Below are 17,094 nucleotides of genomic sequence, written 5' to 3' on the forward strand. Positions count from 1 at the left end.
AGGGCCACGGTCCCTGTGATGTACTGGGCTGTCTTCACCACCCGCTGGAGGGCCACGGTCCCTGTGATGTACTGGGCCGTCTTCACCATCCGCTGGAGGGCCACGGTCCCCCAGTGATGTACTGGGCCGTCTTCACCACCCGCTGGAGGGCCTTGCGGTCGTGGACGGAGCAATTCACGTACTAGGCCGTGATGCAACCAGGCAGGACGCTCTCGATGGTGCAGCGATAGAATTAGGAAGTAGAGACGCTGTTGTGCCCTCTTGATAAGAGTAGTGGTGTGTTTGGTTCATTACAAGTCCTCAGGGATGTGGACGTCGAGGAACTTAAAACTGCTGACTCTCTCTACAACAGTCCCGCTGATGTGGATCAGGGGCATGTTCCCTCCTCTGCTTCCTGAAGTCAACAATCAGCTGCTTTGTTTAGCTGACATTGAGGAATAGGTTGTTGTACTGGCACCACAATGCCAGTTCACTTACCTCCTGCCTATAGGCTGACTCGTCGTTGTTGTTTATCAAGACTACAAAAGTGTTGTCGTCAGAAAACTGCGTGGGTGAACGGAGAGTTCAGCAGAGGGCTGAGGACGCACCCCTTGGGGGCCCCTGGTGTTTAGAACAGGGGTGGGCAACTCCAGTCTTCGAGGGTCACAAACACAGCTGATTAATCACATTACATTCTAAACTGAAGATCGTGATTAGGTGATTGTTGGAGTCAGGTGTGTTAGCTGGGTGCTGGGGGCAAAACTGTGACACCAATCAGTCCCTTGAGGACTGGAATTGCCCACCCCTGCTTTAGAGTTTGTGAGTTTTTATGTGATATGTGAATTGACCACCCCTGGTTCAATCCTCGGGCCGACTCTTTTCTCTGTATACATCAACGATTTCACTCTTGCTGAGGGTGATTCCCTGATCCACCTCTACGCAGACGACACCATTCTGTATACATCTGGCCCTTCTTTGGACACTGTGTTAACAAACCTCCAGACGAGCTTCAATGCAATACAACTCTCCTTCCATGGCCTCCAACTGCTCTTAAATGCAAGTAAAACTAAATGCATGCTCTTCAACCGATCGCTGCCCGCACCTGCCCGCCCATCCGACTAGCATCACTACTCTGGACGGTTCTGACCTAGAATATGTGGACAACTACAAATACCTAGGTGTCTGGTTAGACTGTAAACTCTCCTTCCAGACTCACATTAAACATCTCCAATCCAAAATGAAATATAGAATTGGCTTCCTATTTCGCAACAAAGCATCCTTCACTCACGCCGCCAAACATACCCTCGTAAAACTGACCATCCTACCAATCCTCGACTTCGGCGATGTCATTTACAAAATAGCCTCCAACACTCTACTCAGCAAACTGGATGCAGTCTATCACAGTGCCATCCGTTTTGTCACCAAAGCCCCATATACTACCCACCACTGCGACCTGTACGCTCTCATCGGCTGGCCCTCGCTACATATTCGTCGACTGTCAACACTCCAAACATATCGAGTTTTTGTTTTGTTTTGTTCTACTGCTGCTACTACCTCCTTACCGTAGCCTATTGCTATTGAATAAAGTGCAGTATCAATCCAAATGGACCGGGTCGAGAATAGTCCGTGCCTTCAGCTGAATTGGAGTTGACGACAACGCAAAGGACTGTCAATAACCTACAGAACTGGAGACAAACGCATGCGGTATTAAGCCACCGAATGTGTTGATTGGCCAGTGAGGGGTTCAAATAAGAATGTTGTTCTTAACTGACTTGCCTTGTTAAATAAAGGTTAAAAAAATATATATATTTAAAAAAATGTAAAAGCCTTGACACACCTAGAACTTCTTTATTCATCAAACCCAGCCCTTTCGTGCCAACTCCAGCTATTACGCTCATAATTCCGGCTGTGAAAATAGCAACAAAAAACCACATTTCTGACACACCCCCAGACCTATAGCACTACAGCCAGCTCTTAAATGTACCATTGCGTTAGGTTTATTAAAGTAGACATCAGCCTCCCCCCCCCCCCCCCCCCATTCCTTGAGGAACAATAGAGAACAAAAAAGGAAAGGTGATGTCACGACCTACCTGGACCACCTATTGAAATGTTCCTTTTGTTAAGGAAATCAGGTGTTCAATTAGATGAAAAATGAGGCTGGAGTAGGACTCTAAGACCTTGTAAAGTCATGCATTGTCTCTAGAGTCACCTTACTGACTATACTGCAATAAACATGTCCACTTACTGTATAATAAACATGTCCACATACTGCATAATAAACATGTCCACCTACTGTATAATATACATACTGTATAATTAACATGTCCACATACTGTATAATATACATACTGTATAATATACATACTGTATAATTAACATGTCCACGTACTGTATAATATACATACTGTATAATTAACATCTCCACATACTGTATAATATACATACTGTATAATTAACATGTCCACATACTGTATAATTAACATACTGTATAATATACATACTGCATAATAAACATGTCCACATACTGTATAATATACATACTGTATAATTAACATGTCCACGTACTGTATAATTAACATACTGTATAATATACATTCTGCATAATAAACATGTCCACATACTGTATAATATACATACTGTATAATATACATACTGCATACTTAACATGTCCACGTACTGTATAATATACATACTGTATAATATACATACTGTATAATTAACATGTCCACGTACTGTATAATTAACATACTGTATAATATACATTCTGCATAATAAACATGTCCACATACTGTATAATATACATACTGTATAATATACATACTGCATAATTAACATGTCCACGTACTGTATAATATACATACTGTATAATATATATACTGTATAATTAACATGTCCACGTACTGTATAATTAACATACTGTATAATATACATTCGGCATAATAAACATGTCCACATACTGTATAATATACATACTGTATAATATACATACTGCATAATTAACATGTCCACGTACTGTATAATATACATACTGTATAATTAACATGTCCACATACTGTACAATGTACAGCAGCAGCACCTTGATCACCTGACGTCACCTCTGCTTTCTGTTCTGAGACTACGTTTAGCTTTTAGAAGGAAATCACTGAGGCTTGGTTGAATGCTTGTTGGATGGAACATTGGGGCCGTTCTGTGGATGTGAGAGAAAGGGCCCTATTGATGCCAGGTTGTCTGACATAGCTATTGATACCAGGTTATCTGACATAGCTATTGATGCCAGGTTGATGCCAGGTTGTCTGACATAGCTATTGATGCCAGGTTGTCTGACATAGCTATTGATGCCAGGTATTCTGACATAGCTATTGATGCCAGGTTGTCTGACATAGCTATATTGATGCCAGCTTGTCTGACATAGCTATTGATGCCAGGTTATCTGACATAGCTATTGATGCCAGGTTGTCTGACATAGCTATAGATGCCAGGTTATCTGACATAGCTATTGATGCCAGGTTGATGCCAGGTTGTCTGACATAGCTATATTGATGCCAGCTTGTCTGACATAGCTATATTGATGCCAGGTTGTCTGACATAGCTATATAGATGCCAGGTTGTCTGACATAGCTATTGATGCCAGGTTATCTGACATAGCTATTGATACCAGGTTGTCTGACATAGCTATAGATGCCAGGTTGATGCCAGGTTGTCTGACATAGCTATTGATGCCAGGTTGATGCCAGGTTGTCTGACATAGCTATAGATGCCAGGTTGTCTGACATAGCTATTGATGCCAGGTTGATGCCAGGTTATCTGACATAGCTATTGATGCCAGGTTGTCTGACACCAGGTTGTCCGTCATCAACACTGGTAGGTGGTATGTACATCATGAAAGATGCCTCTATTGACAGACCTGATATGGATGTTTTCACATATAGGTCCACCTCCCCATTGTCATACCGTTAAAGAGGAGCTAGATAGCATAGTGACTATTGTTGAGATCCCTGAGATACCTGGTGTTAACTAGCCAGATACTGTATTCTTCATATTCTAGATACGACCACTATTAAAAAAAACATGACCTTTCCTTTCGATTCATAAACAGCCCAGCTAGCTAATGACGCATTGTGTTGTAATTCGGAATCAATCTCATTCCTGCTATTCGAACTGTTCTGTTGCCCCTTTACCTAGTGGGGCGGCAGGTAGCCTAGTGGTTAGAGCGTTGGACTAGTAACCGAAAGGTTGCTAAATCGAATCCCTGAGCTGACAAGGTAAAAATCTGTCGTTCTGCACCTGAACAAGGCAGTTAACCCACCGTTCCTAGGCCTTCATTGAAAATAAGAATTTGTTCTTTAACTGACTTGCCTAGTTAAATAAAGGTGTATAAAAAACTGTTCCTTGGCCGTCATTGAAAGTAAGAATTTGTTCTTAACCGACTTGCCTGGTTAAATAAAGGTTAAATTTAAAAAGAATGTATATATATATATAAAATACCTCCTCACCCATTGGTTGGTTGGACCATGCATGCAAGAGCAGGAAGCTGTGCCCTGCGTTCTTTAACAATGATGTGTGAAGGTTTAATAATTAAATAGGTTATGAATTATTCTGCCGGATGGAATCTGTTCCTACGGCACAGAGTTCTATATCTCTCTGTGTGACATTCTATATTTAACCCAAGGTCCCTGGGTTGGAGAGAGAGTCCAGCTCTGCCATTGAAAATGAAATTCCCTAACACCTCTGTGGCTTTCTCTAATTTTGAGGAATGCAAGTGTTTTGTCTGTTTTCATCCTTTATTTTTCATGACAGTATTTGGTTCACAGATTATTTGTAATATATTTGCTCTTGCGTGATGGAATGCAGTTTTTCAACCTGATTAAAAGAGCTTGATAGAGTCCTTAACTCAGCAACTCAGTTGGAAGTTTACATACACTTAGGTTGGAGTTATTAAAACTCGTTTTTCAAACACTCCACAATTTTCTTGTTAACAAACTATAGTTTTGTCAAGTCGGTTAGGACATCTACTTTGTGCATGACACAAGTCATTCTTCCAACAATTGTTTACAGACAAATTATTTCACTTATAATTCACTGTATCACAATTCCAGTGGGTCAGAAGTTTACATACGCTAAGTTGACTGTGCCTTTAAACAGCTTGGAAAATTCCAGAAAATTATGTCATTGCTTTAGAAGCTTCTGATGGGCTAAATGACATAATTTGAGTCAATTGGAAGTGTACCTGTGGATGTATTTAAAGACCTACCTTCAAACTCTGTGCCTCTTTGCTTGACATCATGGCAAAATCAAAAGAAATCAGCCAAGACCTCAGAAAAAAAAGATTATATATCTCCAGAAGTCTGGTTAATCCTTTGGAGAAATGTCCATACACCTGAAGGTATCACGTTCATCTGTACAATCAATAGTACGCAAGTATAAACATCATGGGACCACGCAGCTGTCATACCGCTGTCACGCCCTGACCTGAGAGAGACGTTTTTCTCTGTTTAGTTAGGTCAGGGTGTGACATGGGGTGGGCATTTTATGTATTGTATTTCTTTGTTTTGAGCCGAGTATGGTTCCTAATCAGAGGCAGCTGTCTATCGTTGTCTCTGATTGGGAACCATACTTAGGCAGCCTTTTCCCACCTGTGTTTTGTGGGTAGATGTTTTGTTACATGTGACCTGACAGAACTGTTGGCTTTTCGTTTTGTTTCTTTGTTCTAGTGTTCTCAGCAGTAAATAATTATGAACACTTACCACGCTGCGCTTTGGTCCCCTTCCTCTAACGACAGCCGTAACAACCGCTCAGGAAGGAGACGCGTTCTGTCTCCTAGAGATGAACGTACTTTGGTGCAAAAAGTGCAAATCAATCCCAGAACAACAGCAAAGGACCTTGTGAAGATGCTGGAGGAAACAGGTACAAAAGTATCTATATCCACAGTAAAACGAGTCCTATATCGACATAACCTGAAAGGCCGCTCAGCAAGGAAGAAGCCACTGCTCTAAAACCGCCATTAAAAAAAGCCAGACTACGGTTTGCAACTGCACATGGGGACAAAGGTCGTACTTTTTGGAGAAATGTTCTCTTGAACTGTTTGGCCATAATGACCATCGTTATGTTTGGAGGAAAAAGGGGGAGGCTTGCAAGCCGAAGAACACCATCCCAACCGTGAAGCACGTTGTGGGGGTGCTTTGCTGCAGGAGGGACTGGTGCACTTCACAAAATAGATAGAATCATGAGGGAGGAAAATTATGTGGATATATTGAAGCAACATCTCAAGACATCAGTCAGGAAGTTAAAGCTTGGTCGCAAATGGGTCTTCCAAATGAACAATGACCCCAAGCATACTTCCAAAGTTGTGGCAAACTGGCTTAAGGACAACAAAGTCAAGGTATTGGAGTGGCTATCACAAAGCCCTGACCTCAATCCTATAGAAAATTTGTGGTCAGAACTGAAAAAGCGTGTGCGAGCAAGGAGGTCTACAAACCTGACTCAGTTACACCAGCTCTGTCAGAAGGAATGGGCCAAAATTCACCCAACTTATTGTGGGAAGCTTGTGGAAGGCTACCCGAAATGTTTGACCCAAGTTAAACAATTTAAAGGCAATGCTACCAAATACTAATTGAGTGTATGTAAACTTCTGACCCACTGGGAATGTGGTGAAAGAAATAAAAGCTGAAATAAATAATTCTCTCTACTATTATTCTGACATTTTACATTCTTAAAATAAAGTGGTGATCCTAACTATCCTAAAACAGGGAATTTTTACCAGGATTAAATGATCCTTTATTTTTACTAGGCAAGTCAGTTAAGAACAAATTCTGATTTACAATGACGGCCTACACGGGCCAATCCCTAACCCGGATGACGCTGGGCAAATTGTGCGCCGCCCTATGGGACTCCTAATCATGGCCAGTTGTGATACAGCCTGGATTCGAACCAGGGTGTCAATAGTGACCCATCAAGCACTGAGAAGCAGTGCCTTAGACTGCTTCGCTACTCTGGAGCCACATATTTGAGGTGTTGCTTCTTTCTCTTTTCACGTTCTCTCTTAGAGACAATCAGGTTACAGTGAAAGTCTAGTTATCTTGCTGTGGGAGGGTGGAGGACAAGGGGTATGTAGTATGTAGTCGTGTTCCTGACGCCTTGAGTCTGAGTGGCTCTTACTGTCCGTCGCAGTGGTTGGCATTGCCTGGGTAACCGGATCGTGATCAAGCTGCTGATGCCCAGTTCAGTCTGAGTGTGCAGGCCAGGCCGGGGTCACCCCGCTAGGGAGAGACTCTAGGCCTGAGCTCTAATGCTGCAGGCTTATCTGACTCTAGGCCTGAGCTCTAATGCTGCAGGCTTATCTGACTCTAGGCCACAGCTCTAATGCTGCAGGCTTATCTGACTCTAGGCCTCAGCTCTAATGCTGCAGGCTTATCTGACTCTAGGCCTCAGCTCCAATGCGGCAAACTCCTGAACTGCAGACTCCAATGCTGCAGACTCCTGAACTGCAGACTCCACTAGCTCCAGGGCTCACACACACTGATGGGATGATTAGGAATCAATACAATAAGACTTGTGGATTATTGTTAATGATTTTTTAATGGAGCCCCATTCCTATTTACAACACATAACGTTATCAGTGATTGTTATTGCATTTTCAGTGATATAACAACACATTTGGAAAAAATGGACTATTGGTGTTATTGTAGCTTTCCAGAGTTTTGTATGGTTTCCATGTGAATTCATATTAATTGATATGGACAATAAGATTTAGTTATCATTCAATAAAGAACATACAATACAGAAGGGCTCAGTCAGTAATCTACTGTACTGGATTCAGTCAGATATCTACTGTACTGGGTTCAGTCAGATATCTACTGTACTGGATTCAGTCAGTAATCTACTGTACTGGATTCAGTCAGATATCTACTGTACTGGTCTTAGTCAGATAACTACTATCCTGTACTGTACTGGGTTCAGTCAGTAATCTACTGTACTGTACTGGGTTCAGTCAGATATCTACTGTACTGTACTGGGTTAAGTCAGTAATCTACTGTACTGGGTTCAGTCAGATATCTACTGTACTGGGTTCAGTCAGTAATCTACTGTACTGTACTGAGTTCAGTCAGATATCTACAGTACTGTACTGGGTTCAGTCAGTAATCTACTGTACTGTACTGAGTTCAGTCAGATATCTACTGTACTGTACTGGGCTCAGTCAGTAATCTACCGTACTGTACTGGGTTCAGTCAGTAATCCACTGTACTGTAGTGGGCTCAGTCAGATATCTACTGTACTGTACTGGGTTCAGTCAGTAATCTACTGTACTGTACTGAGTTCAGTCAGATATCTACTCTACTGTACTGGGTTCAGTCAGATATCTACTGTACTGGGTTCAGTTAGATATGTACTGTACTGGACTGGGTTCAGTCAGATATCTACTGTACTGGGTTCAGTCAGATATCTACTGTACTGGGTTCAGTCAGATATCTACTGTACTGGGTTCAGTCAGATATCTACTGTACTGGGTTCAGTCAGATATCTAATGTACTGGCTCAGTCAGATATCTACTGTACTGGGTTCAGTCAGATATCTACTGTACTGGGTTCAGTCAGATGTCTACTGTACTGTACTGGGTTCAGTCAGATGTCTACTGTACTGGGTTCAGTCAGATATCTACTGTACTGGGTTCAGTCAGATATCTATCTAAAGCTATCATCAATTTTCCTCAGACAATCATCAGTCATTTGTGTAAGTGCTGTGCTTGTTGAATGTCTTTTCCTGTAAGCATACTGAAAGTCTGTTTTCAATTTGTTTACTGTAAAATAACATTGTATCTGGTCAAACATGATTTTTTTCCAAAAGTTTACTTAGAGTTGGTAACAGGCTGATTGGTTGGCTATTTAAACCAGAAAATCTGTTTTTTCTTTTCTTAGGTAGCGAAAGGTGTTTTGCCAGTGGCGTGAAGTACTTGGGGTGTCTGTTCTTGACTTTATTGTTTATATTTTTGACAACTTTTACTTTTACTTCACTACATCCCTAAAGAAAATAATGTACTTTTTACGTCATACATTTTCCCCTGACACCCAAAAGTACTCGTTACATTTTCAATGCTTAGCAGGACGGGAAAATGGTCCAATTCACACACTTATCAAGAGAACGTCCCTGGTCATCCCTACTGCCTCTGATCTGGAGGACTCACTAAACAGAGAACATCCCTGGTCATCCCTACTCCCTCTGATCTGGAGGACTCACTAAACAGAGAACGTCCCTGGTCATCCCTACTCCCTCTGATCTGGAGGACTCACTAAACAGACAACGTCCCTGGTCATCCCTACTGCCTCTGATCTGGAGGACTCACTAAACAGAGAACGTCCCTGGTCATCCCTAATGCCTCTGATCTGGAGGACTCACTAAATGCAAACGCTTCATTTGTAAATGATGTCCGAGTGTTGGAGTGTGGCCCTGGCTATCCGTATATTTTGAAAACAAGAAAATGGTGCCGTCTTGTTTGCTTCATAAATGGAATTTTTAATTATTTTTACTTTTACTTTTCATACTTAAGTATATTTAAAACCAAATACTTTTAGACTTTTACTCAAGTAGTATTTTACTGGGTGACTTTCACTTTTACTTGAGTCATTTTCTATTAAGGTATCTTTACTTTTACTCAAGTATGACAATTGGGTACTTTTTCCACCACTAATGTTGCCTCCCTCCAGGCATGAGGGCACACACTTTCTAGTAGGCTTAAAGATATGGCAAATAGGAGTGGCAATATCATCCGCTACTTTCCTCAGTAATTTTCCATCCAAGTTTTCAGACCCCGGTGGCTTGTCATTGTTGATGAGACAACAATCATTGTGTTGCCTCATCAACACTCACTTTACCGAATTCAAAATTACGATGCTTGTCTTTCATAATTTGGTCAGATATACTTGGATGTGTAGTGTCAGCGTTTGTTGCTGGCATGTCATGCCTAAGTTTGCTCATCTTGCCAATGAAAAAAAATCATTAAAGTCGTTGGTAATATCAGTTGGTTTTGTGATGAATGAGCCATCTGATTCAATGAATGATGGAGCTGAGTTTGCCTTTTTGCCCAAAATGTCATTTAAGGTGCTCCAAATCTTTTTACTATCATTTTTTAAATAATTTATCTTTGTTTCATAGTATAGTTTCTTGTTTTTTCATTCAGTCTAGTCACGTGATTTCTCAATTTGCAGTACGTTTGCCAATCGGTTGTGCAGCCAGTCTTATTTGCCATTCCTTTAGCCTCGTCCCTCTCAACCATAACATTTCTCAAATCAATCCACGAGGATTTAACCATTTTTACAATCATTTTCTTAATGGGTGCGTGCTTATTACTAACTGAAATAAGCAATTTCATAAATGTGTCAAGTGCAGCGTCTGGTTGCTACTCATTACACACCACAGAGGTTACAGCCACAATTACAATTAATAATAGCCAAGGAGTCAACGAGTCCAATCTAAGTTACACTTATTTAACTTAATCCACTTGACTCCAAAGCATCCCATTCTGTATGCACAGTATGCCCGCAATCTGTAAAACTATCTCATGTTCTGAGATCTCAGGGTCAGTGTGAGATATTTAAGAAGCTGGCGGCCTAATCACTACCCCGACAATTTGAAATGTTTAAACACCTGTAAAAAAAAATGTTTTTTAAATCTGTCCCTTGGTTGTAGAGAGAGGTAGTGGCCGTGTTCCCAGCCCTACTATTCATGTCCCTTGGTTGTAGAGAGAGGTAGTGGCCGTGTTCCCAGCCCTACTATTCATGTCCCTTGGTTGAAGAGAGAGGTGGGTAGTGGCCGTGTTCCCAGCCCTACTATTCATGTCCCTTGGTTGAAGAGAGAGGTGGGTAGTGGCCGTGTTCCCAGCCCTACTATTCATGTCCCTTGGTTGTAGAGAGAGGTAGTGGCCGTGTTCCCAGCCCTACTATTCATGTCCCTTGGTTGTAGAGAGAGGTAATGGCCGTGTTCCCAGCCCTACTATTCATGTCCCTTGGTTGTAGAGAGAGGTAGTGGCCGTGTCCCCAGCCCTACTATTCATGTCCCTTGGTTGTAGAGAGAGGTGGGTAGTGGCCGTGTTCCCAGCCCTACTATTCATGTCCCTTGGTTGTAGAGAGAGGTAGTGGCCGTGTTCCCAGCCCTACTATTCATGTCCCTTGGTTGAAGAGAGAGGTGGGAAGTGGCCGTGTTCCCAGCCCTACTATTCATGTCCCTTGGTTGTAGAGAGAGGTAGTGGCCGTGTTCCCAGCCCTACTATTCATGTCCCTTGGTTGAAGAGAGAGGTGGGTAGTGGCCGTGTTCCCAGCCCTACTATTCATGTCCCTTGGTTGTAGAGAGAGGTAGTGGCCGTGTTCCCAGCCCTACTATTCATGTCCCTTGGTTGTAGAGAGAGGTAGTGGCCGTGTCCCCAGCCCTACTATTCATGTCCCTTGGTTGAAGAGAGAGGTGGGTAGTGGCCGTGTTCCCAGCCCTACTATTCATGTCCCTTGGTTGTAGAGAGAGGTAGTGGCCGTGTTCCCAGCCCTACTATTCATGTCCCTTGGTTGTAGAGAGAGGTAGTGGCCGTGTTCCCAGCCCTACTATTCATGTCCCTTGGTTGTAGAGAGAGGTAGTGGCCGTGTTCCCAGCCCTACTATTCATGTCCCTTGGTTGTAGAGAGAGGTGGGTAATGGCCGTGTCCCCAGCCCTACTATTCATGTCCCTTGGTTGAAGAGAGAGGTGGGTAGTGGCCGTGTCCCCAGCCCTACTATTCATGTCCCTTGGTTGTAGAGAGAGGTAGTGGCCGTGTCCCCAGCCCTACTATTCATGTCCCTTGGTTGAAGAGAGAGGTGGGTAATGGCCGTGTCCCCAGCCCTACTATTCATGTCCCTTGGTTGTAGAGAGAGGTAGTGGCCGTGTCCCCAGCCCTACTATTCATGTCCCTTGGTTGTAGAGAGAGGTAGTGGCCGTGTTCCCAGCCCTACTATTCATGTCCCTTGGTTGTAGAGAGAGGTAGTGGCCGTGTTCCCAGCCCTACTATTCATGTCCCTTGGTTGTAGAGAGAGGTAGTGGCCGTGTTCCCAGCCCTACTATTCATGTCCCTTGGTTGTAGAGAGAGGTAGTGGCTGTGTTCCCAGCCCTACTATTCATGTCCCTTGGTTGAAGAGAGAGGTGGGTAATGGCCGTGTTCCCAGCCCTACTATTCATGTCCCTTGGTTGTAGAGAGAGGTAATGGCCGTGTCCCCAGCCCTACTATTCATGTACCTAGTAGGGGTTAAGACACTAAGCCCTACTATTCAAGCATACTTCATTTAAAAAATAAATAAAAGATTTCCACTGCATCAGGGACAGTACTACCTCCTGTTATGTAGTGTTCTGTGGGCGTACGGCCATCAGATAATACCTCCTGTTATGTAGTGTTCTGTGGGCGAACGGCCAGTGAACCATCAACCAGCTCATAGATGGAAGGTGTTGCCATGGTATTAAGGAGATACGGTTCTCATCGAAATGTCTACTTGAATATACAATAAAAAACACATGGAAGACTTACAGTGAGAGACCTGTAAAAGCTTATGGTAACACTTTACTGTAGGTATCTTTATGGATGCATGATATTGTCTTAGTGTCTTTGTGTCTTTACTATAGGTATCTTTATGAACTCGTTCTAATTTGTATACTTTCTATTGAGAGCAACTGTAGGCTAATATTTTAATGTCGTTCATTTGATTCCACTCTAAATCTTCAGCTTTTCTTCATTTTTTTAAATATAATGTTGATCCACTTGTCTCTATATTTTTTTTCTTCTCATTTCAGGCCACAATCGGAATAGACTTCCTGTCAAAAACGATGTACTTGGAGGACCGAACGGTAAGTTAGCTCAATCTAAGGCTCTTTACTACCCTTCTAGCTGTTATTTTCTATTGTAGAGTAGGTCAGGGCGTGACAGGGGGGTTTTCTAGTTTAGTTTTTCTATGTTGTTATGTTCTAGTTTTGTATTTCTATGTTGGGTTGTTCTAGTTTTTGTATTTCTATGTTGGGCTTTGTTTGAGATGATCTCCAATTACAGGCAGCTGGTCATCGTTGTCTCTAATTGGAGGTCATATTTAAGTTGGTGTTTGTCCCACCAGGGTTTTTGGAAAATTTTGAGTAGTGTATGTTTTCACCTCTGCGTCACGGTTTGTTGTTTTTTGTCATTTAGTTTATTTATATGTTGCATAGTTTCACAGTATAAATAAAATGTGGAACGACACACACGCTGCACTTTGGTCCGCTCATTGCTACGACAACCGTGACACGCCCCCCCAGGGCTACTTCTCTCTCTGTGAAATATCCTCCACTCAGTTTCAGATGTGCTGGCTTGCGTTCCAATTGGCACCCTATTACATCTGTAGTGCACTACTTTTGACCATGGTCCACAGGGCTCTGTAGTGCACTACTTTTGACCATGGTCCATAGGGCTCTGAACCCGTAATATATACAGGCCCCATAGGGCTCTGAACCCTTAATATATACAGGTCCCATAGGGCTCTGAACCCTTAATATATACAGGCCCCATAGGGCTCTGAACCCTTAATGTATACAGGCCCCATAGGGCTCTGAACCCTTAATATATACAGGCCCCATAGGGCTCTAAACCCTTAATATATACAGGCCCCATAGGGCTCTGAACCCTTAATGTATACAGGCCCCATAGGGCTCTGAACCCTTAATATATACAGGCCCCATAGGGCTCTAAACCCTTAATATATATACAGGCCCCATAGGGCTCTGAACCCTTAATATATACAGGCCCCATAGGGCTCTGAACCCGTAATATATACAGGCCCCATAGGGCTCTGAACCCTTAATGTATACAGGCCCCATAGGGCTCTGAACCCTTAATATATACAGGCCCCATAGGGCTCTGAACCCTTAATATGTACAGGCCCCATAGGGCTCTGAACCCTTAATATATACAGGCCCCATAGGGCTCTAAACCCTTAATATATACAGGTCCCATAGGGCTCTTAACCCTTAATGTATACAGGCCCCATAGGGCTCTGAACCCTTAATATATACAGGCCCCATAGGGCTCTGAACCCGTAATATATACAGGCCCCATAGGGCTCTGAACCCTTAATGTATACAGGCCCCATAGGGCTCTGAACCCTTAATATATACAGGCCCCATAGGGCTCTGAACCCGTAATATATACAGGCCCCATAGGGCTCTAAACCCTTAATATATATACAGGCCCCATAGGGCTCTGAACCCTTAATATATACAGGCCCCATAGGGCTCTGAACCCGTAATATATACAGGCCCCATAGGGCTCTGAACCCTTAATGTATACATGCCCCATAGGGCTCTGAACCCTTAATATGTACAGGCCCCATAGGGCTCTAAACCCTTAATATATACAGGCCCCATAGGGCTCTGAACCCTTAATATATACAGGCCCCATAGGGCTCTGAACCCTTAATATGTACAGGCCCCATAGGGCTCTGAACCCTTAATATGTACAGGCCCCATGGGGCTCTAAACCCTTAATATATATACAGGCCCCCATAGGGCTCTGAACCCTTAATATATACAGGCCCCATAGGGCTCTGAACCCTTAATATATACAGGCCCCATAGGGCTCTGAACCCTTAATATATACAGGCCCCATGGGGCTCTAAACCCTTAATATATATACAGGCCCCATAGGGCTCTGAACCCTTAATATATACAGGCCCCATAGGGCTCTGACCCTTTAATATATACAGGCCCCATAGGGCTCTGAACCCTTAATGTATACAGGCCCCATAGGGCTCTGAACCCTTAATATATACAGGCCCCATAGGGCTCTGAACCCTTAATATGTACAGGCCCCATAGGGCTCTGAACCCTTAATATATACAGGCCCCATAGGGCTCTAAACCCTTAATATATACAGGTCCCATAGGGCTCTTAACCCTTAATGTATACAGGCCCCATAGGGCTCTGAACCCTTAATATATACAGGCCCCATAGGGCTCTGAACCCGTAATATATACAGGCCCCATAGGGCTCTGAACCCTTAATGTATACAGGCCCCATAGGGCTCTGAACCCTTAATATATACAGGCCCCATAGGGCTCTGAACCCGTAATATATACAGGCCCCATAGGGCTCTAAACCCTTAATATATATACAGGCCCCATAGGGCTCTGAACCCTTAATATATACAGGCCCCATAGGGCTCTGAACCCGTAATATATACAGGCCCCATAGGGCTCTGAACCCTTAATGTATACATGCCCCATAGGGCTCTGAACCCTTAATATGTACAGGCCCCATAAGGCTCTAAACCCTTAATATATACAGGCCCCATAGGGCTCTGAACCCTTAATATATACAGGCCCCATAGGGCTCTGAACCCTTAATATGTACAGGCCCCATAGGGCTCTGAACCCTTAATATGTACAGGCCCCATGGGGCTCTAAACCCTTAATATATATACAGGCCCCATAGGGCTCTGAACCCTTAATATATACAGGCCCCATAGGGCTCTGAACCCTTAATATATACAGGCCCCATAGGGCTCTGAACCCTTAATATATACAGGCCCCATGGGGCTCTAAACCCTTAATATATATACAGGCCCCATAGGGCTCTGAACCCTTAATATATACAGGCCCCATAGGGCTCTGACCCTTTAATATATACAGGCCCCATAGGGCTCTGAACCCTTAATATATACAGGCCCCATAGGGCTCTGAACCTTTAATATATACAGGCCCCATAGGGCTCTAAACCCTTAATATGTACAGGCCCCATAGGGCTCTAAACCCTTAATATATACAGGGTCATTGGTCCTGAGTAAGGCTATTATGGTGACGACACTGCATGGCACGAGTCATGATGTGGTCAAATTTCACTTGACCGTTGAGTCATGCCGCTGATGGTCATACCAAACTTGCGGATGGACAGTCGCTAATGGCCTGGTACTCAGGGCTCTATTGTCCCTCCATCAGGTCCTAATAGCCTGGTACTCAGGGCTCTATTGTCCCTCCATCAGGTTCTAATGGCCTGGTACTCAGGGCTCTATTGTCCCTCCATCAGGTCCTAATGGCCTGGTACTCAGGGCTCTATTGTCCCTCCATCAGGTCCTAATGGCCTGGTACTCAGGGCTCTATTGTCCCTCCATCAGGTCCTAATGGCCTGATAGTCAGGGCTCTATTGTCCCTCTGAAATGAATGCAAATGCAATGGAAAATCAAACCAAACACTTCCTGAGTGCCCCGGCATTCAGAGTTTGAGCAGAATAGGATCACCTGTTGGGCAGCGAGAGCCAGCGAGAGCCAGTAAGAGCCAGCGAGAGCCAGCGAGAACCAGCGAGAGCCAGCTCCTCATAGCTGGTTGATGCATGGAACGAAATAAGTGAAATACGTGTTTCTATAAGCCCATGTTGCACAACATTTCTATAGGCTATGCAACTCTGTGAGAAAACAGAGTTTTGATGGCCTCTATTAAAAAGAGGAGGATCCCATCAGCTTTCTGTAGGCTAGGCCTACTATATTTATTTGTCAACTTTCCTAACATTAAGCACATTGCTTCGCTTTACAACCGGAGTAGCCTACCTGGCTGGCATGAAAATGAACCTGGGGGAAATCATCCTCTATTCGCTATTCAAGTTCATACGGATGACATGTCTTTTCCCTCCTGCCCCTGTTCTGACAGGTGCATAAAAAAGGCCCGTTCTAAATCAAACAAATTTTACACATATTATTTAGTATATGTTAAGACCAGATTAAATTGAAAACAGTCTGATGGGTGACAATATTATCACTTGCATTTCTTTGTGACTTTTTCAAATAGGCCTATATGTTTTGATAAGGTTTGTATCACAACTAAAGTGGCAAAATAACTCCTAGGACCCCTGGAACAGGGTTGGTCAGTCCGTAGCCGACAAAAGCCTAGTGAAAAATGTGTTCTTATAAGCCCAGTCATTGCACAATCGCGTGTGAAAACAGAGAATTCTTAAAATGAAGAACACTAATCGGCTTTATAACTGGTGTAGCTTACCTGTCATATGAAATACATACCCAGGGAAGTGCTTCCTCCATTCACTATTTGATTGCAGCCATTCTAAATATAAAATAATTCCACACATACAGTGCCTTCAGAAAGT

General features: G+C 43.3%; 1 protein-coding gene across 1 annotated transcript in view; it reads left to right on the plus strand.

The window, feature by feature from the left end:
* LOC123727857 (ras-related protein Rab-6B) overlaps positions 1 to 17,094 on the plus strand; it is a 198,857-nt gene that overhangs the window by 111,332 nt on the left and 70,431 nt on the right. The window contains exon 3 of the mRNA XM_045697479.2: positions 12,775 to 12,828. Coding sequence (XP_045553435.1) covers positions 12,775 to 12,828 — 54 coding nt within the window. The remainder of the gene's footprint in view (positions 1 to 12,774; positions 12,829 to 17,094) is intronic.

This window comes from Salmo salar, chromosome 16 (genome assembly GCF_965601325.2).
Source record: "Salmo salar chromosome 16, fSalSal1, whole genome shotgun sequence".
Taxonomy (NCBI): domain Eukaryota; kingdom Metazoa; phylum Chordata; class Actinopteri; order Salmoniformes; family Salmonidae; genus Salmo; species Salmo salar.